General features: G+C 39.9%; 1 protein-coding gene across 5 annotated transcripts in view; it reads left to right on the top strand.

Annotated features, from left to right (window-relative positions):
• tp73 (tumor protein p73) overlaps positions 1-22,705 on the top strand; it is a 28,773-nt gene extending 6,068 nt beyond the window's left edge. For 3 of the 5 annotated variants that reach the window (XM_051424173.1, XM_051424175.1, XM_051424174.1), the window contains exons 3-14: positions 395-545; positions 6,104-6,352; positions 15,609-15,795; positions 16,061-16,176; positions 16,833-16,942; positions 17,359-17,501; positions 17,758-17,846; positions 18,057-18,184; positions 18,444-18,598; positions 18,774-18,906; positions 20,227-20,320; positions 20,628-22,705. In XM_051424173.1, coding sequence (XP_051280133.1) covers positions 395-545; positions 6,104-6,352; positions 15,609-15,795; positions 16,061-16,176; positions 16,833-16,942; positions 17,359-17,501; positions 17,758-17,846; positions 18,057-18,184; positions 18,444-18,598; positions 18,774-18,906; positions 20,227-20,320; positions 20,628-21,029 — 1,957 coding nt within the window. In that variant the 3' untranslated portion in view covers positions 21,030-22,705. Of the gene's footprint in view, positions 1-394; positions 546-1,668; positions 1,870-4,814; positions 5,088-6,103; positions 6,353-15,608; positions 15,796-16,060; positions 16,177-16,832; positions 16,943-17,358; positions 17,502-17,757; positions 17,847-18,056; positions 18,185-18,443; positions 18,599-18,773; positions 18,907-20,226; positions 20,321-20,627 lie in introns of those variants that run through there. The other 2 variants (XM_051424178.1, XM_051424177.1) reach the window with 2 other exon arrangements.
• The last annotated feature ends 95 nt before the right edge of the window (positions 22,706-22,800 follow it).

Consider the following 22,800-nt stretch of genomic DNA (forward strand, 5'->3'; position numbering starts at 1 on the left):
AGGGGAGGGAAGGGAAAGTACTTTTTTATGCTGGACAACATTTTGAAAATGTTTTAATATTTATTAGAGGTTCTGGTGTGCAGACATAACCAAAAGCGCAGCATCAAAGACAAACACATACATCAGGATTTATCCAATAGGATATCTAATGTTGGGTAAAAAGCTGGAGGAATACAATGGCTTTCCTACACCTGGGAAACAACAGTTTACTTCCTTGTGATAAGAAAAGCAGTCCCAAAATATTCATATATCTCATATCATATATTTATTTAAACAACAACATTGAGGCTTTTCCTAACCTTATACGAACATCAGGTACTTTGTTATGTGACATGCTTGTGCTATGTTCATTTTTCTTTGATCAACTTGTATTGATGGCGTTGTGTGTTCACAGGGAGCCAGACAGCACCTACTTTGAGCTCCCACCAGGCAGCCAGCCAGGTGAGCGCCCAGTGCCTTCTACCAGCACCCCGGGGAGCCACCGCAGTGCTGCCGAGGGCTCCATGGACGTCTACCACCTGAGGGACGTGAATGACAATGTGATGGTAGGGACCTGAGCTTCCATTGCAGTTCAGCTTGTATCTTTGTGGTCAGTCGCTCCTTTTTCTGTTGAGAAGCTGCAGCTTATTTCTGAAGGGTGTTTTCCTTCTGTGTGTCAGATCTGGGGGTTTCTTTTTTGGTTTCTTTTTTTATTGATCCTACAATGGGGAAATTAACTTGCTACAGCAGCCCCAGATACAACAAATAAGAAAAGAGCACATTAAATAAAAAAAATTGAAATAGAGAATAGAGAAGAATAGAAAAAACTCAAGATATAATAAAAACTAGTTGCACATCCATGTTTGCACGTGGATCGATGTAGATTAGAATAGAAAAAAACAAGAAAAAGTATGAGGAATACACTAAACACACAGAGCTGTGGTAACAGGCTGCCACTCGTGCAGCGCCATCTTGGATCTTTTTACACAAACAAACACAAGTCCAAAGATATTTTCTTTTCCCATTTAGTCTGTTGTTTCCTCTCACTTTTTCCCTCCAGTGTTGAGGAGATTCCCTCCCATATAGTTTCCCTCTCCTTTGCAGCCTTTTCCCTCTCTCTATCTCCCAGCCGAGCGGTCTGTGGGGACTATGTGTGTGTGTGTGTGTGTGTGTGTGTGTGTTGGGGGAGGGCTAATTAAAGCCCAAGCCAGGACCCCTTGCTGTTTCAGTGTAGAGCCATCTGTAGGCTGGGGTGTGTCTGTGTGCATGTATGCGCATTAACAAAAATGCACATATGTTTACAGGTATATGCATGTTTTTTGTTGTTGGGTTGAAACTTCATATCCACAGAAAGTATGCCAACATTTTATAAATTTTCAGATTGACCACGATGACATTTCTTGGATTTTTTTGAGCCCACGGGGACAAACTGTTTTTCAGGTTCATCAGGCACGTTTTGGTCACTCTTTACGCCTCTGTCTTCCAAATATGAAACCAGAAGTCCCTCCCAAACAGCCTATGTTTCCTTCCCTTTTCTGATCTGGAATATTACTCAGATCTAATCTTTAAGAGGGCAAGCCTGGGCCTGCCTGGCCGGTTAATGAATAGTCATGACAGAAATAAGGGGGCGGAGCAAGGATTTGTTGTTAGATGCAAGACAAGTTGAGAAGGCCCAGTCAGGCAAGGGAAACAAGTGGTGGAGAAGAGAGGCTGTACGTCCCCTGTATCCTCCATCATGTACTGCTCCGTGGAGGGGTCAGCTGGCCACGGAGAGTTCAACTCTTACAGCCACACTTGACCACAGTGGAGAGTAATGAGAGTCGGGTCACAGGGACATCGTAAAAAAAACCCATCTCTTCTTCCAGGAGCCTTAAGATGCTATGTGGCGTGGTAAGTGGACTGATGTTTATGTGATGGCATATTCAGAACTTTTTTTAAATGTTTGAAAATGGTGCCCTATTGGTCTGGTTGTGGTTTGTGTTGTGTGTAGAAGTTTTAACTTTGGTTCAGGGGCACTATTTGCCAAACTGGTTGCAATCACAGGGATGAATGAAAGACTTTGTATCTGTATCTGTACTCATGGTGTTTGAGAGCGAGCTGACATTTGAAAATCAGGCCTGTGTTCTCTTGAATTTTCCATGCATGCACAAGTGACCATGGCTTGAATTTGAACTTGTGTGCTTATTATAGTATGTATTTGTTATTTGTATTCATATACTATGTATTAGATATATATTCTGCTGTAATGAGGTGGAAACATGGAAGGAGATGCATGCACCTAAAACACACATTTTGGTGCAACAACACCATGCAGTGGCTAACACTGTTTTAACTTTCCTTCATTTTCCACTGACATTAATTGTGAGGTATTTAGGGATCAACTCTGAAGATGTTATAGTAATCTATCAATTGCTTGAAAAGTACAAACATATATGTATTCGACAGTGTGGCGTGAACGCAGACCTCAGTGGAGAATGAATATATTTACACAGTTCCTGCACTTTGCCAAATATTCCCAACAGGGGGCAACCTTCTTACATATCACTCCACATCTTACCCCCTGTCATCCTCACCTCTGTTTAACATAGCTGGCGTCGTTTAGACATGCTCCAGTTTTCATGTAATCCCGTGTGCTTCATTTATGTAGCCTAACTTTTCATTCATGCTGTGTCCTTATTCCAGGGCCATATGGCAACATCTGAGACAGTGTTGTTAACTTTAGGGTTGAAAACTAGAGTTACGTTTAATTAGTAGCTGTAAACAGAGGTCAGTAGCAGGCTCTCTTTATCCTCAGCCTATTATGTTTCACTCATCTTGACAAGTGAGGGTTGTTGTGGCCGGCTTATCTGTGATTCTAAATGTTTTGAGCCTTTAAAGCTCGGCTTTGAGTGGCAGCTACCAGGATGGCTGCCCATGGGGGACATCAGATGATGTTGGGATGGGTAGCTTAAACACTTAAGCACAGCGAACACACACACACACACTTGTTCACACAGTGGTGGCGGAAGTTTTAGTTCTGTTTCAACTTGTTGCGGATCAAGTTTAGGTATTAAGAGCAAGCACACCTGTGAGCGTATGGGTCTGTGTGACAGTGTGTGTGCATGTTTGCATGTGTGTGTCTTTTTTTCACATACACCTGGGCTTCCCTTGTGTGCATAAAGCCCCTTTGACAATACCTGTTAGAGGAAGATTTCAAAGGTAGTAGTAAAGAATCAGATATTAAAGGGTGGACAGAATGACTCTTTTATTCATCTATCAGGAGAAAACAAACATAAGAGCACATCAGCCTAGTAACTCATTTTCATACTTTTCATGCATGTGAACACATTTGTATCACAGCAAATTTTATAGTTGTCCTATTTTCCACTGCCAGACACGAGAAAGACACTTGTTTTATCAATTAATCTGAAATTATTATTTTCTCAATTAATTCATTGATTGTTTTGTATTCAAATTATAAAAACATTGTTTAATAAATTGTCATTTATATTATTTACATTAATTTTCTAGATCCCTTGGTGACATATTTAAAATCCTTTTCAAATCCAAACCAACACTCAAAAACCCAAAGATATTAGTTAGTTATTATCATAGTGTCTATCACAAAAAAAAGTTCTTACACTTGAAAATCAGAGTGAGGAATATTTGCATTAAAAAAGTGATTCATTTATTATCTAAATAGTTTCCAAGTAATATTTTGTCAATTGGCTAATCGACCAATTGTTTCTGTTCTACATTTGATATACAGGCTTTAATGGGATTGAATGGACTGTTGCCACTTATTTGCGTCTGCATGTCTCGAAGGTCAACAAGTGAACAAGTATTTGGCATGAGTTCTTTTGAACCCAGCTGCCTCCCATATAATGTGTTGTGCTGCGTGTCCCTTAGAGTCAATGTATAGATCCAAACACCCACGCATGTGTGCTTCCTTATGTAACCTACACAGTTTGTATTAAGTTTAGGACATTGACCTGTCCCTTTGCTGTGTATTGCTCCAGGTTGGGGATTTAAAGAGTATGGTATACTGTAGATGAATATAAACAACGGAAAATAATGAGGAAAGGAGAAGTTTCAGTGTAAAAGCACATTAGGTGTGCAATGGGTGGACCAGGTGGAAGAGCGTACTGCTTCAGTGCTCTCAGCTGACATATTCATGCTGTCTGTTGTATTGTCTTTATGTTCTTTGTGAACAACCAAGTGACTGACTTTGCTTTCAGTCATGGCTAAAGAAGGCATTCAAAACCTTATTAGTCCTGTGACAAAGTTTGAACAAATCAGATGTAATTTTTTTAGTCTGTGGCATTATCTGAATCCCCTCAAAAGGGCATAGTTCATTTGTTAAATAATATCCACTGTAATTAGAGCTTGGTTGGATTATAGATTTGGATTCTGACCAAAAGTAGAAAAAACAAAACTCCTCAGTTTGGATTTATACAGTTAAAATAAACCATTTATTCAGATAAATTCTATCCAGTATCAATGATTTATTTCAAGGTGACCAGAATGTTGAAGAGTCCCTGTTTTTAAAGAAAGGTCCAGCCCTGACAACTGATTTAATTCTATATTGATATACAATACTTGGTGGGTGGGGCGGGGGTCTGACCCTTACACTCTTGTTCTTTCATGTGTCTTCTTCCTCTCTCTCTCTCTCTCTCTCTCTCTCTCTCTCTCTCTCTCTCTCTCTCTCTCTCTCTCCGTCAGACCAGACAGTGTTTACTTAGTGCAGGCCTTCACAAGGTGTTTTGGAGCATGTGTGTACATGCGCCCCGGCATTGCCGTCTATGTCCGGGCATGCCATAATTAGAACGTCGTACCATTTATTGGGTTCCCATCCCTCTCTTTCCTTCTCTTCTTCTCTCCCCTCCTCTCAGTCTATAGTTTCTCTCTCTCCACACCAGTCCTCACCTTTTCCCTGTCCTGGCTGTACATGTGTCTGTGTGTAAGAGAGTGTGAGTGTGTGGTGTGCCCACTGATGCACACCTCGTTTGAACTGTCTGGTTAGGCTATGGTCCCACACTCTCTTTGCTTTGCTGTGTTTGGACGTTTTCTGACTGAAGAGTTGACAAATGAGACTAAAGCACTAGAGGATGTACTACGTGAAAAAGAAGGTAAAACATTTTTTTTTCTGCTCATAGGGTAATTATGTGTGTATGTGTGCGATGCTGTGGCTAATTCAGTGTGAACCTGCCACCATTGTCAGTTATTTGATACATATGTACAGTGCAGGCAGCAGGAATAAATCTGGGATTCATTTTCATATTATTGATTTTGTTATTTGTGTTTTCATATCATTACACAGTGGTCAGTTTGTCTTGTGGAATCTGAGTCAGCTGATGTTAAATTAGTTGGATAAAGGACTCCTTGTTGTTCAAAGATGAGATGTGATGTTGATAAGCAGAATGTGGACAGGAGGACTTAAAGTACAGTAGTTGGCTCTTTGTACTTTTTAACTTTTCTGTGGTATAGTGGTATGCAGTGTGACACCAGAACTTGGATTAAAAAAAAGAAGCCACAAAGCAGTTTTCCTTATGCAGTAGCTTCTGAGTTTGTGTACAACTATATATGGGCCTCACAAAGTGTGTTAACTTTGACAAGTGTGTCAGGACCTACAGCTCGGTGCAACAAATCTTTCCTCTGCTCAAACACAGCGGAGAGGACAAGAGGGGAATGGCAGGCAATTAGGCAGATTACACTTGTGTTTTACAACTTGCCTCCTATAGCCCCAAGGAGGCTACTGTGGAGACCTCACTGCAACCGCCACTCACTCACACTGACACACACACACACACACACACACACACACACACACACACACACACACACACACACACAGAGCAACATGTACTTGATTTTATCACCAAATCTATTTTTTCATGTATAAATCACACAAAAAGTACTCTGTGTCGATCATGGACAACTACCTGGACAGTTACACATGCATTCGTCCCACACACGTGCAGCGTCACAAACACTACCAGCTACTCTCCCATCCCAGTGTAATCCGACCTTCCTTTAAGCCTCCAAGCCCCTGTTTCTCCGCCACCTCTACCTGTGCCCTCCCTCCGTCTCTCTCCTCCCTCCCTCTTTGCCTCCCTCATTCTCTTCCCTCTTCTTTTCTCCACAGTCCCAATACAACTTGCTGAGCAGCAGCATGGAGAGCCTGGGGAGCCGCGCAACGTCCGCCAGCCCCTACAGCTCCGAGAACGCCTCCTCGTCAGCCGTGCCCACCCCCTCACCCTACTCCCAGCCCAACTCCACCTTCGAGGGCCTGTCGCCTGCCCCGGCCATCCCCTCCAACACCGACTACCCCGGACTGCACGCCTTCCAGGTGTCCTTCCAGCAGTCTAGCACCGCCAAGTCTGCCACATGGACCGTGAGTACACACACTTTCTTGGCTTTGACGTGTGTGTGTGTCTGTGTGTATCTTTCTCCCTTTCAGGCCCTCTGTCTTACTGTGTAACTATCTTGCACACACATAAACATGCACAAAGACATCATTTCACACACACTCGCTCAAACCAGCACATGTGCAGGCGTGTCGCGTGCAAGAGAAAGTAGTGCATCATTCAGTGATTCATCTTGTCCTCTACTCACCTCTCGTAGTCAAATCTAATGTGATGAATGCAACAAGTTTGTTACGTGGGCGAGAAAGTTTATGTCTTGTATGTGTTTGTCTTTTTAGACAATTCTAGCTCAATCTATTAAAAGACATTTAATTTTTTATGTTAATGTTTTTTTAACTTATATTTTGGTTTCTGAGACATTTACCATTTTGTCTCGTTAAGCACATGGTTCAATTAATTTGAGAGGTTATAGTTATAGTTTCCCTATAGTTACAGTATCAGTTTGTATTCAAAGTGTAATGTTTTGTTGATTTATTTAAGATTCCTGTTACTTATTACCAAAGTAACAACTATTCTGACTGGGGTCCACACAAAAAACAACCAATACAAGACATTCAAACATCACATTATAGATAGTCCACAATATTAACAAAACAAAATAAAATAAAAATAAGGTAGACTAGTGGCTCATTCATAATGAATGTAATGTAAGTTTAAAAGTTGTTGGAATTGTTGCATTATATATTGCTATATTGATGAGAGATCAGTGCAGTAATAATAAATTGTACACTGTTATGGTTAGTTTTCTACTGTTGGTCAGCCTTAATCCATATATGATACTGTGGATTTTCCTTGTTGTTGTTTTTTTCAACATCTGGTACAGGACATGCTTCTGACTAAGAGGGCTTCCACATGTTGAAAAGAAGATTATTCTTATTTTGCTACAGGGAGGATGTAACACATTAAAATGTACTGTTATTATCATAAACATAAATGTATTCTTACTGCTGCTGCTCTTACTACCAATACATAGTAGAAGTAGTAATACTAGTACTGGTACAACATTAGTAGTGGTAGTTAGAACTTCACGCAACTCAAATCACACAAGTACCTACGGTGGTGAGAGACAGGTGAGATGGAAGCTGTGTAATTTGTCATGACCCAACGAGAGGTCTCCTGCTTGAAAGGTGTCACCTCCGACTGTCACACAGTTGACCTCCCTGAAACAAAAGACCCAAGAGACAAACTGCACTTCCTTCACTCTGTGTGTGTGCGTGTGTGTGTGTCTTCATGTGTCTCTGAGCATTCAGGCCTGTGAATGTCTCTGTGTGATTGACTGAGGGGCTCCTCCACGGCTGTGTTTGCTGGAAGTAACCATGCGTGGTGGGCTCCTTTACTCAGCCTTCAGTGATGTAAGAAGATCCTCCTCTGGACATTAGAGCGGTGGTCTTTGACCTGCTGCTTTTCTTTCTCTGTCTCTTTCTTCCTCCGCTCTTAACACACACTCATGGCTGTCACCTCTGGCGCCTAAAGTTTCGCCTTGCCTTCTCCTAAAATATGTCAATCATCTCCTTTCTCTTATTTCCATTCTCTTACTGACTAACTTTGTTTTACCCGAGAAATTACTGCAATGAAATGAAATCCTGAAATATGGCAGAAACTTGTTTCAACCTGTTTGGTTAAGCGTGATACTACTCTGCCCTTCAAATTATTCTGTCTTACTGTCCGTGACATCCCATTAGTTTACAGTTTGAATGTTCTTAATAACTTCATCAAAGAAATAAATCTAATAAAAGAAGTCTGATAAGGCCCCAATGTTTCTTATTACTTTGAATTGAAGGGCGCCTGCCAACAGATCTATTGAACTAGTTTAGTCACTTCACCACCCTGCTGCAGTCCCTCCCACCCCTTTGCAACAAAATAAACTCCTCTTATCGGCTTTGGTTTGCATGGATAATAGTTTGAAAATGATCCCAATTTTATGAATAAAGAAGAAGGCTTTGAATCCACCTGCCAGCAGTTTTTTTGTTAGTAAAAGAGAGACAAAGGAGTTTTTGACTGGCACACGACTTAAGATATAGATGATGACGCAGCAAAAAAAGGATCAAGAAGAAACCTGTGATTATTCAGATGCCTCTGCTGCCATTAAACAGAAAGGATTAGAGTGAGAGAGAGACCGGGTGATTGCTCATAGCTTTTATGGAGTTTACTGTAATGCTTTGTTTTTATCTTGCACACCTGATTACTAGATTGGCAAAGTATCAGAGGATGTATTTAAGTGTTATTATACAGTAGCTACGGAACAACAAAAAACTGAATGTGTGAAATGATGCATGTGTGATCCTGTAGGATAGAATATGATACCATTGAAGATGATCAGTGGTATCATATTTTATTTACAGGAGGCCTTACAAATGTTAAAAAAGTACTAGGGATGCATATATGGATGATTATATGATATGATATGGATTTTCTGTCAGTCGATTTACCTGCTTCTTATGGCCGATACCGATAAGATACCCGATAATTTTGCATTTTTGTATTTTAAAAAGCAGTTCATAACCTCTAGTTTATGCACTCCTGAAGGTAAGAAAGGCTGCAATGTGCTGAGAAAATATAATTTAATTAAAGATAATTTAATATTCCATAGCTCTGAGCTAACTAAATCTAACTGACATCACTATTGTTAACACAACAACAATAAACAACAGTTTGGACTCTTCAAATGTTCATTTATTTTTTCTAGTAAAGTTCATTAAAAAACATAATGGCTATCAATCGTTTAGCATTAGAAGTCCAAATGAACTATTATTAATAGTTTATTTATTTGTCCCGTTAATTATCGTGCATCCTTAAAAAGTTGACTACAGTCAGAATATTTTTTGTATCTACAGTACATTCAGTTGTGTCCTTAAACATTTTCTTGAAATGCAAGCAAGGAATGTTTCATTCCAAATAAAAATGAAAGCATGCAGGAGCTTATTTAAGTTTTGCAGAAAAACCAACCAAGAAAACCAAGTGTACATAAAGGTTTGCTAGGCTACGTTTGAGCTCAGTGGCCAAACGCTTTTTAAGATCAGATTACGTTGGCAAGTTGCTTTAGAAGTGTTCACTTTGAAAAGAAAAGAGATTATGGTTAAGCCTCTCGGAATGAATACGTTTCTGCGAACAAAAGGGGTTTCCCCAAAAATAACACCAGGGTTCCATGAGCATTTGTGTGTCTAACATGCATGGACATCTGGGTGTGTGTATTTATGCAAAATTCAAGGCCTAGGTTTTGAAAAAGGGATGACTATGTAGACCAGACTGAGTCAGTTCGTTTGAATGAAGGAGTTAACAGTCTCGGGGTTTCTGGACGATTTCTTGTGGCCTCAGGCAGTGGGGAATGCCAAATGCCATAGGGGCATATTGACTATAATCAGTTACCTAGCCTCCCCCATCCCCACCCCTCTGCCTCCCACTAAGAGCGGGTGGCATGCAGTGCTTTGGGAGATTACGCGAAAGGTAGCAGCAAGTATTTCTCATTAAATCTCCTCTTCTCAAGTTGTCAAGTGAATGACTGAGGGGAGGTTAGGTTTGTGTCTGCACACAACTGGCTACTAACTCAGTCCACATCTGCTTCACCATTCAAAAAGAGAAGAGAAGAAAAGATAGGAGAAGAGAAGAGAACTACAACCAGGAGAACAGATGGGAACAGAAGACACAATCATAATATTTCCACATACAGTAAGTCCATTCAAGCCCATGTTAAGCTAGTCTGGTAATCCTCCAGTCCCCCTCCTGTCTCGTCAAGACACTGTGCATTAGTGATAATAGCTCTGAAACTCTGCCGCTCTCTTGCCTCTTGAAGACGACTCTTGGCTTGGACGCAGGCAAGCGTCACCGTGACTGGAAATGAGATCTAACACCTCAGCCTTGTCAAATAATAAGACCTCTTTCCATACACTCAGACTTCAGTATGTGTGTGTGTGTGTGTATGTGTGTGTGTGTGTCTGTGTGTGCGTGTGTGCGTGTACAGTATGTGTCAGGAGTGGGAGGGGGTGTGATGCGGCGGCTGCGGGTTCGAGCATGCACTGCAAGGCGGCTTGTCAGAAGCTGCTCTTCCCAGCTATTAGCCTCTCTCCGTTAGGACACAGGTCCCAACACGCCCAGCACAATGCATCCTTCCCTTCCTTTCCCCATGCATCATCCGCGGCCACATCACCACTGGCCTTCCCGCCGAGCAACGGATCTGGAAAAAACACACTCTATAAGGAAGATTTTTCACACACATTTCGTTGCTCAGATGTGTTTTATTGATGACGGCACATTGTTCATATGTATACGAGTGTGCGTGATTCAGATCAATTTGTTCTGCTTTTTATAGTTCCCCTGTAGATGGAGTGCTTAAAGAAAACAGCCTGCAGGATTGATATCTAACAGTGTACATTGTCCAGTATCAACATTGGTCTGGAAATGTTCTGGACTGTGGGATACCATCAATCCAGGAAACTAATATGTTATTTTCTATTCTGCTGTGTGTCCCTTAACACTCTGTGTAACACTGTGTGTATGCCATCATGTCTAAAACACTGAAATCTCCATGGACTGTGCCAGTGCTGTAAATGCATCCTTGAAATTATGAATAGCACTCAGTATGAAGCTATTAAACTTACTCTTACTACTTATATGCAATCTGTCAGCAGCTTGAATGGGTCGAAATGATCATTTTCAGATCATACAGTATGATTTCAAGTTAAATATTTGGCAGAAATGTTAGGTTTGAATAATTAATCAATGATTTTAGGGTTAGATCTTTAACTACAGAGTACCAAGTTTAGATAATAGCTGTTGTTTAAAAAAAAGCCTCTAAAGGTTATTACATCTTTCCTTATTTCTTCAATAGTGTCATAGAGACAAACAGCAATTACCATGACGTCAAAGAAAGTGTAAGACATTCTCTACTTTTCTATATTTATTTGAATCCAATATAATTACAGACTGTACAGAAATGAAGCTTAGACTGTATGGATGTGTACAGCAAGCATACTGTATGTCGGCTGTGTGTGTGTGTGTGTGTGTGTGTGTGTGTGTGTGTGTGTGTGTGTGTGTCTGTAAACATATTCGATATTTGGACAGTTAAGCGAATTTGCAGCGGGCAAGCTGTTGCTTGTGTATATGGATGACGCTCTGGCAATTATCACCCTGTCTCCAGAAGCGTGTCAGGACCTGCCTCCACTGGTCCACCATGTAGAGGCAGGGATGGATGGACGGGTGGATGGATGGATGGATGAATGGCTGAATAAATGGGATTGCAGTGAAAATTAACAATGAAATAGCTAGTTAGAGCACTATGCAGTGCTCTTGCAAAGTCATGACCACCTCACAACATTTTGGGATGAATTGCTGGATGTTTCTATTTCAAAGACCAGTACATTTGATTAAATGTATACATGAGCTATGTTTAGACATTTTTAGTGCTTATAATCTAATCTTTATGTCATCCATTTTTTTCTGCTTCCCTTTCTTAATTTCCTCTTTTCACTCACCTTAAATATGTGTTTCCAGATCACTGACAAAGCGTCTTTAATCTTTAATGTTTTTTGTTCTGTCACCGTCCTTTTCTCCTTCCTCTCAACCCTTCATCCTTCTTCTATGTCCTGAGAGAAGAAGAAGCCTAGTTCATCCATTACTCATGATCTCTTGTCTGTACAAGAAGATACACATAAGATACTGTAGTTCTTTTATCAATGCTGCACTTCACTTCTGACAATGACACGTGGAGCCGAAGTCATAGATTTGTGTGTATGTGTGTGTGTGCGTGACTACGTGACGTTGGTGCATGTGCACACTAGTCTGCGAGGTGGACGAGTTGAGGCATCTCCCATGGCATCTGCACCCCGGAAGACTGAACACACTAAAAGTAATTTATGACTTTTTCATGTACTCTCAGATATCACCAAACGCTGATCCCTGCTGATCCCTTTTCAACTGATTCTTTTTTCATTTTTCTTTCTGTGGATAAAGAACCAAACTTTGCAGTGGTCTCTTTTAATAGGAGGCCAACAGGATTTTAGTGTGGAGGTGGAATTTCAAATCATTATTGACCGCTCAGCTGGCACCATTATGATGCATATGCAGGGGTGTAGTGGTAAATACAGTATCCCCTCCTTGATTGATACAGTTCATCTGAAAATAATTGAGTTACCTCAACTATTTTGAACTGGGATTACTTGGGTTCACCCCCTACACCCTTGTGCATATGTAATATTGTGGTTGTCTGAGTGTGGGTCATTTAAAAATGTTCTGTGTAAAGATAAATGATTCCAATAATTTTTTGTCACACACGACGCGGTCTTGTCTTTAAAACTTTAAAATGTGTCTCCTGGAATTAAACACAAAGTTATTGTGCTGTCTGCATTTTTCTGCACAGACGCATTAAACCACCACCAGGACTGGATATCAATGACTCCTCTCTGTGACGCGATCTACTGGAACATTAAACAACATTTCATATTAAAGGAGTTAATATTCTTTCTGTTGTGATCATCATTTCCCGAGATGTGATTGTTGCAACAGGAAAAGTCCCCTGGTCTGTAAATAAGAATCTGTCTGGTTGTTGCATCTCAGATAAATTATTTATTCATGGTATGGATGGGCTGTTGAGACTTGTCAGCGTAAGCTAGGTGGGAAAAGGTAATGTTGTGCACAGGTATTTTCATTACCCTCAAGGGAGTGCTCATGGATAAGGGTGTGTGTGTGTGTGTGTGTGTGTGTGTGTGTGTGTGTGTGTGTGTGGCTGTGAGGGGCTTAGTAATGGTGTCACAACAAGGAATCCAGGCAGCTGTGGGTGTAGGACTGACTCTTTCCCAGCCGTCATCAGGCCAGAGGCTGTCTGGTGGGGGAGTCAAATCCCAAAGTCTGGATGATCATGTGGAAAAAAGTTATTACATTTAAATTTGAAGAATTTAACCAATGTTTATGCAATATAAAAATCCTAAGTGTCTTTAATCCCAGACATTATAAGGATCAAAGTTCAAGACTCCACACGAAAAGTTAATTGCGATTAATATCCAAGAATGAACTTGCATGATGGGAAGGGTACAGAAATAAAGGAAAAAAGTCTTGAGACTTTGAGATGAGAAGAGGAATATAGAGAAAAGAGCTTTCTTAAAGGGGTACAGCAACAAGAAACAGATTTAGTAAAACAATGGTTGAAATTGAAGCCGCAGAGGCCATGTTATCCTGACTTTTAGTCACTAATAAGCATCAATCTAAAGTGGATACTACATTTCCTGAAATGCAACTGCTTTTGTTGCTGCCTCCTGAAGGCCTACTTCTTTCAAGCTCCTCGCCGCCAGATTGTACAGGCTTTTGGTTAAGTCTCCAGCCTAAATCCTGATGACATCATTAGGGTTATTTATTGAAACTTTGGAAATTTCCTCCAGAGCCGTTATACGACCGTTTTCACAGGTTGAATAAACTAAACTAAACCTCTGGTGGAAGGTGGATGTGTATGCTTCCAGTATACTTCATGTTACGTATTTCATGCACATCATTGATAACGATAGATGATCGTTGGATGATACTTCGCTAACAGATCTGGTTAACACTAGGGTTCGAGGCGTTTAACTCAAATGCTAAAAACATTCATTTATGAAACTTTCTTGCATAAAATAATTCACCTAATAACATATTATCTGATGAAAACTTGATGCTTGAAATGGGAATCTTTTTCTCACCTATCAAATACAACAAGGCAAAATTCTAATCAAATTTGTTCATGAGCTGAATGTACTGTATTTCTGCCATAGGGTGCGCTGTTGCTTTTGTAATCAGGCTCGTTGTAGCAAGTCCACACAGGACAACCGTCTTCTCTGTTTGTTCCTGGAAGGTCCCTGTTTGATTCCACAGGGAAGATTTTTGAGATTTCGTGATTGTGTTGGGACATGTTAAGGCTTCCATCGCTTGTCCCGGTGTCTTCGGATGCATCTGTACTGTACACACATAACACACACTTATGCCTGCATGTATGTGTGTAAATGCTCGTAAACTGAGGAATCACTGAAGACAGCTCAGCATATTCTCATTTAACTTTGATGTAACTGACTGAATCCTGCGTTTAATTGTTGTCCATTCTTTTTGTTATTGTTGTTGTTGTTGTTGTTGTTGTTGTTGATCTGGTACACACAGTAAGACCTTTTTATTCTAGACCGTCCTTTTGAACTTCCACTTTTCCTCTGCCAACTGTAGCATCTCACATTACTACCCACAAACCCAGTCTGCTGGATAATAATCATTTATTCATTCTAATAAGACTGTAATTACTTTTACTACACAGTCCTTAATTTACTACTGACTGTTTAACAGTGCTTGTGTATTTTCCTTTCCCCTTCCTTTCATGCTCTCCCTTCCTCTTAAATGGCCCAATCTGTTCCGCAGTCATGATTTTATGTGATAATTATAGTGTCCTGTGGTCACACACAACTTTTCTATCATCGTATTATGACACAGCTCTTTATTTGTCCACCTTCTCTTCTACTATTTAAAATGCTGCCGTGCTGATAGATGACTTAATGGCTCAGAAGACATTATTTTATCCTGAAACATGATTTTATTTTCTATGTCAGTGGTTGCTCAGCCACAGACTTTCCTTATTCAACTTGATTGAGACAGTTTAATGTCTTTGTTTAATTTCCAGTAGATTGCTCAAAAAATTTAAATGTAATGTCATCAATTGATAATAAGGTTAATTCATTATAAGTCACTCTGTGGGCGGCTGTGGCAGAGTGGGTCGTTCATAAATCGGAAGGTTGTGGGTTCGATCCCCAGCCCCTGGTGCCACATGTCGAAGTATCCTTGAGAAAGACACTGAACCCCAAATTGCTCCCGATGCCGTGCATCGGTGTGTGAATGTGTATGAATGTCAGTTTCTGTTCGCCATCACTGAGTGAATGTGTGTGAAAGGGTGAATGTGGCATGTAGTGTAAAAGCGCTTTGAGTGGTCGGAAGACTAGAAAGGCGCTATACAAGTACAGGTCCATTTACCATTTACCATTACTCTGGATAATGCCTGAACTTTAAATCATAAGTTAAAATCAAAAGTGAAAATAACAAAATCCTGTAGTCGGCATTAGTTCACACTTCCATGTGACTGTTTGACTGTGATGTCCTGAGAATATCTGAGGCAGACAGCTTTTCACTGTTGCTTTTTCCTCACATACGTACACACACAAATTACCATTCACCAACCCAGATCACTAACTAGAGCCTTTCTGGCCCTGTGTGTGCTCTTTTCCCACCCAGTACTCTCCGTTGCTGAAGAAGCTCTACTGTCAGATTGCCAAGACCTGTCCAATCCAAATCAAGCTGTCTTCCTCTCCTCCACATGGAAGCATCATCAGAGCCATGCCCGTCTACAAGAAGGCGGAGCATGTCACAGAAGTGGTCAAACGGTGCCCCAACCACGAACTGGGACGAGACTTTAATGATGGTATTAAGAATAGTCCTTTGACCATAATTTTATATTTTTCCCAAGAATATGACAATACTTTTGGGTTATCAAGTCAATTACTGTAAAATCACCCAGGAGAGGATAAGATGCATAATTAATTAATCATAACTTTGTGTACATTTTTACCCTAAACATGTTTAAATTTTAATAAACTGAGACTGGTCTTGGTCTGGTGTCTTATATGTGTGATGCTTTGACTAAGATCAACTCTCTCCTCACCTTTCTTCCATCATTTTCTCCACAGGTCAAGCAGCCCCGGCCAGTCACCTGATCCGAGTGGAGGGGAATAACCTCTCTCAGTACGTGGATGATCCTGTCACTGGCCGGCAGAGCGTCTTCGTGCCCTATGAGGCTCCACAGGTTGGTAGTTCATCAGCTACTGTGTATTGAGACACACAATGCATTTTATTAGGTTTCTTAGGAACTGGACTTATTACTTTAAACATTATGAATTATGCTCTATAGTGGTCTTCAAAATATTTGGGATATTTAGTCTTTTCATTATTAAGGTGAGTCCTCTTTGATTTCTGTTATTATTATAAATGTAAACGTAGAGAAAGCCTTTGACAGATGAGATTACGTCTCAATATATGAGAAATGTCCTTAATATTTTGTACATTCTGCCCAAATGTTGTTGTTCAAGATCTGTCAAGTTCATACCAAAGAAATCATTTCAGTGAGCTACTTCGTAGGAAGCACATCTATAAATAAAGATAGTGGCCATGTCCAAACAAGCACAAGAGTGAGAAACCATTGTGTCTGTGATAGCACCTGAGGACATTAATGAAAAGCACAATGGTGTTGCTTCACATCAAAGTGCACTACAACACTGCCTTCTGGTGGCGAGTTCCTCACATTTACTGTAAAATGGAAGGTTGGCTTGTGTGCAGATTGAAGGAAAATAGTTTGGGCCATAAAAAACCTGAAATTCCTTTGTAAGTGTCAGAGTCTCAGCCAACAATATATCAGTTCCTCAGCATCCACTTATTAGTGAGATTAATTGCTTTGTGTTTCAGGTGGGGACTGAGTTTACCACCATCCTGTATAACTTTATGTGCAACAGCAGCTGTGTGGGCGGCATGAACAGGAGACCCATCCTCATCATCATCACTTTGGAAACCAGGGAGTAAGTCAACAATTCACAACTCATACACACAGACAGTTCAAACTAAGTCCTTTTTCTGAATTTAAAAAGCAATTCTCAGTATTTTGTGACTTTATTTTTATTCTTTCTGGGTACTTTGGTTTGATGGATTTACAAATGTTTTACAACAGTACATGTTGGTAAATAATACAGAACATAATAACCAAACCAGATCTCAATACGAAGCAGAGAATAATGCAAAACACATTATATATACCACTTAAATTACTACAGATATTTATATTCAGTAACATTTACCATGGTAACGTATTTTTTGCATAAAGTTTAAATAAGTATAATTGTAGCCATAGAGTATAATCTGAGACTGTTCAGTGCATTGATCCACCAAGCTTAAGTGAAACTGAATAGTAAAGACATACTCCAAATCATGTCTGCAGGGGTCAGGTGTTGGGCAGAAGATCGTTTGAAGGTCGGATATGTGCATGTCCTGGACGAGACCGCAAAGCAGATGAGGACCATTTCAGGGAACAACAGGCCCTGAATGACAGTGTGGCTAAAAATGGCAGTGCCAACAAGCGCAGTGAGTTGAATTAAACTGAATGATGCGTTCATGTTAAATACACATCAGATCCTGTGACTTTTTACTTTTCATGTATTGTGTTGTATATCTTGTCTTGCTGTCTGGCTGTTATTATATATATCTGTATATATATCTATATATATATAGATATATATATTATATAAATGGTCTAACATATCCTTATCCTCAAAAAGAATGAGATTGTGAAATGCATTAGAAACCCGTTTGATTATGATTCTGTTTCTGTCGTCTGCAGACTTCAAACAGAGTCCGCCAAATATTCCCAGTCCGAATATTAACATGAGGAAGAGGCGGCATGGAGAAGAAGAGATTTACTATATTCCTGTAAGAGCCTTTCACATACTCAGATGATATTGACTTGATGTATGAGATTTTAGCCTTATAAATTGTCAAATTTATTCATGTAGCAATGTATGGAAATTTTATGCTGACTGCAAGAGAGTCAGTTACCATTGTTTCAAACATCTAACTTTTTTAAAAATGATAATCTGCCTGGGTTATGCAATGTTATTGTATGCATTGTATTTATTTCAGGTTCGTGGTCGGGAGAACTTTGAGCTGCTGATGAAGATTAAAGACAGTTTGGAGCTGGTGGAGCTGGTGCCACAGCCACTGGTGGACTCCTACAGACAACAAACACAGCAGCAACTTCTGCAGAGACCGTGAGTCACATTAACATACGCACACAGATACCTGCTGCTATTCACACATACACACTGTACATAAATGTGTCAGTGAAAAGATTTGATCATCCCAAACACATGCACATAAAAACACACAGATACTTTCAGCATAAGTCTGTGAGTAAAATATAGAGAAGAAGTTCAGTTTAAATTTAAGTCTTGTGAACTTCATCAAACTGTTGTGAAGTGTCTTCACAACACTCCTCTAACCTCAGCCACATTCTCCTGTTTTTTCTAGGAGCCATATAGCATCCCCCTCCTCTTACTCTCCACTGTCCAACATGAACAAGCTTCATGCCCACGGAGGCCTCAGCAAACCGCCCTCAGTCAACCAGCTGGTGGGGCAGCAGCCCCAGCAACACCACACTGCCCCCACCTCCATAGCTCATATGGGTCAGTATCTCTGTGTGTGATTCAAATCAGATGTACTCATAAAGCATGTTTCAATCAAATTTGTTGTAAAGATTTTTGATCAAAAAATATTAATGCTAACAGAGCCATTATAGTACTGTTCTTTACGCTATTTTGCTGCTCATTGTTTTATTGATCGCCCCTCCCTTTCTCACAGGTTCAAACATGCTCAACAGCCACCACATGCAGGCCAATGGTGATATGAATGGTGGACACAGCAGTCAGACTATAGTGTCTGCTTCCCACTGCAGCCCGCCCCCTCCGTATAACCCTGACCCCAGCCTTGTCAGGTACCTCACCCTCCAATGACACTCCTTTATCCTCCTGTAAAGCGCCAGCAGACAATCAGATTCACTTGTTGGGTTAACTATGAATGGGTGCCATGTTGAAGCCAAAACAGCTAACTTGTTTGGCCATGTTCTTCCAAATTTGCAATTTGATTTTACAGTTTTTGGAAAGGTTCCCTTTTGCAGCAAAAATGTGTCTAGATGAAACTGTGTTATACAGTCTATTTGATTTAATTATGGCTGCTTTCTAAAGGCTTGCGATTGCCTCACAAATCTCCTCACAACCATGGCTGGTGCCATGAAGGTCCACTGGGGAATTGGCTGCATGGAAATAATGTCTACACATAATAGAGCTGGAAAGATACCTTACCTGGAAAGGTTGTGTTATAGGAGTAGGTTAATTTAGTGGTGTTTTAGGTCAAAGGGAAAAGTGTGTGAGCTCCTACTAGTTGCGTACGCTAAGTGTCTATATCAGATGTGTTGATTAGCTTCCATTAAAAAAACAGCACATTGATCATGTCTATTTACTCTGGTCACACAGCCAAGCTGCTCAAGAGTTGTAGACCTCCACTATGACAGCCAGAGGGTTTGTTATGTCACCCAAAAGCCCAAAGTGTGTCACACACTTACATCTAAAATTATTCACACTGTCACTGTGTATACAGCCTTCCTTTGCAATGCACTACTGCGAATTTTCTTCAAAAGAAATTTCCATTGCTTAAGTTCTGTTTAATTTGAATTCATAGTCTAAGATAATGTGTCAATACAGACGTTTTAATACTTTGCTTTTGCAGTTTTAACATTTTTTAACATGTTTCTAGATTGTTATGTTTATTGTACAGTTAAATTGCACAATTAGCTTTTTTTTTCGATTACACTGTATGTTGCCAAAACTTTAACATTTCATGTATTTATAATAAAGGTTCTTCATCAAAGCAAGAATGGCCTTATGAATCATTAATAAAAATGCATGTTTATGATTTCACTTCTACTGCATCCATCAAGATGTATAGTTTCTGTACACTTGAGGCTAGGTCTGTGCCCTAATTCTTTCACTCAGTTTTGAAATAAACTAATAAAAGCTTGAGTAGATAGTGAGATAATGATGTAACATAACAGAATGAGGTGCTTTTCTTTCTTCTGTCTAAAAATAAATGCTGACCCTAATTATTAAGTTAGGATATTCTTTATTCCACTCAAGCACAACTGCATTTTTCATTACTGTCAATGAAGTGAAATGATTTATATATTATAGTCCTTTTTTCAGCTTTGTAGCTGTGGTCTAATGGCAGTCTAAGCAGCCCTGCTTTTCTCCCCATACAGTTTTCTAACCAGTCTGGGCTGTCAGAACTTCATTGAGTACTTCACCTCCCAAGGCCTCCAGTCTATCTACCATCTCCAGACTCTCTCCATGGAGGTAACCACTCCGTTCCTGCACTCACAATCTCACAGTGAAAATAATACCTATGATAACAAATTATGTATACATTTTGTGTATAGCGCTTTATATAAAATAAAGTAAAAATGAAACAGTGAAGGAAAGAAAAAACAAAAGTGAACAGAACACAGAAAAGCCTTGTCTTACTAAAGGTACGGAGGCCCCATGTTTTTTTGTGTATAAGAACACATAACACATGATGCACTCACAAAAACTTGTTTTCCGCCTTCTTTTCATAGTTTTTCACAACAATCTCATCAAGTGTCTAACTTTGTGCCTTCACCAGGATTTAGGTGCACTGAAGATACCGGAGCAGTCCCGCCTTGCCATCTGGCGAGGTCTGCAGGACATGAAACAAGGTGCTCCGCTCCAACTGCCTGCCTCTTCTCATCACCATGACTATCATGGCCAGCAGCTTCTTCGCTCCAGCAGCAACATGGCTGCCTCTGCCATGGCGGCCATCGGGGCTGCCGGTGGGGAACTGCAACGTCAGCGCGTCATGGAAGCTGTGCACTTTCGTGTCCGCCACACCATCACCATCCCCAACAGGTCAGGGGTCGTTGGGTCGTCAGGGATGGCGGCAGCTACCGATGAGTGGGCTGACTTTGGTTTCGACATGCCCGACTGCAAGCTGTCACGTAGCAAGCACTCCATCAAGGAGGAGTTCATGGAAAGCGATGTTCACTGAGCCAGAAAAGAATCTTTGGACTGTTTTGCCAATATTATTATCAGCATCAGCCTATGTACTGAGTAAAAAGCATGTGGATAGGGTCTTTAAATGTCCTTTTAGGTGTTACTGTCGTATTTCAGTCAGTGATGATCTTGCGGACAATCAAGTTCCATTTTGAATGTGGGACATTTTCAGTGTGTTAATGCACTTTCCTGTGCAATCTTTATTTTTGTGCTGGAACAATTGTTCCGCCCAGAAGATTGAACATGAGATAATACATGTGGACATCTCAAGTCTAAATAGCAAATACCACTGTGGCAATACCATTGTCACGGCAATGCTAAACACACATGGTCTGGACTATACCTTTTTGGGACTCTGATAAGTGCATGTTAAAAGAGGGAAATATAATTTTTTTCTGGAAAATAAGATATTGTTTGGTTGCACTGTGCAATAATACATGACACATTTTCCTTTTACAGCATCTAATTACATTTATGGTGAACATGAAATGTAGCAAATGCACAATCGCACAAAGGTCACAGTAGATGTATCACACGTCACAACTTGCTAGTTTCAATTTTGTGTTTGAATTGTTCTCAGTTGACTTATTTATTGTTCTCTCAGTTTTCCTTCACTTGTACAAATGTATATATTGTATCCTGTAAATGTTTTGGACTAGATGTGTTTGAGAAGGGGTATTTAGATTCAAAATGGTGTATCTCCTGTTTGAACCAAATGTATAGAATTGAATGGTAAATCAATCTCACAGCTAAGGGAAGACATAGTCATTTACATTTTTAATGACTATGATAATTTGATGACTCTTAGTTCAGTATGCCCGTTTCATTTCATTGTTTAAAACTGTTCATGGGCTCTGGTATTAAGTGTGTATTCATGGAAATTCCTAATGGAAATCACTAAATATCAGAAGTTAGACATTGCATCCATTACTTTTTTATTAAGTCATAGGAAAAACTGTTATAATTCTTGTATAAAACACAATCCAAAATCAGTATTATATCTGAACAGCAGGGACTCAATCAGAATTGTGAATGATAAACTAAGAATAGCATCCCTGTTTACCAAGACACTAGATAAGACAGTAGCGTCCTTTTGTCCTTTCCTGTGTATTTTGAAAACCTTGCAGGGCAAGGTCCTCACATATTGATTATAGCTAGTTGTGTACCTAGTGTGATGTATCAAGTATGGCACTTGTTTGTGGATATCAATAGCAACATTCCAGTTTTATTTCCTGATTGCCATCCAGCATGATTAATCATGGTTCAATTATAGTAATGGTGTAAAAATTGTTTGTAGTAACACATACATAAATTTGTACCATGATAATAATTTGTACCTATCTTGCAGCCATTTTCTTCTGACTTACAAACACACATACTTTCACTCACTTACCACCAACTGGTCAAAGAAAGAGCACTTTAATGCTTTAAAAGTAAAATAATTTAGGATTATTTGTGCTTATGATCAGTATTATGCATTACCACAATGTAAATAGAATTAGTGCTTGTTTTGATATTCCTGGTAAGTTTTTTTGTTACACGTTTTGTAAAGATTATTAAGATGTGTACCTATATAACAATTGCTGTTCATCCCTGTCCATTAGTTTCAGAGGTTGTTAAATTGTGTTTTTACCTAAAATTATGAATATTAAAATATCTGCCTTCCTTTAATCTCTCTCTTCATCAAAGTCAAAGCTACGGTGTTATTTATTTCTATTACTCGAACAGAGAGGTGTATGCGCTTGTGTGCTCCCATAGCCCACTGG

This window comes from Dicentrarchus labrax, unplaced genomic scaffold, assembly GCF_905237075.1.
Source record: "Dicentrarchus labrax unplaced genomic scaffold, dlabrax2021, whole genome shotgun sequence".
Lineage (NCBI taxonomy): Eukaryota > Metazoa > Chordata > Actinopteri > Moronidae > Dicentrarchus > Dicentrarchus labrax.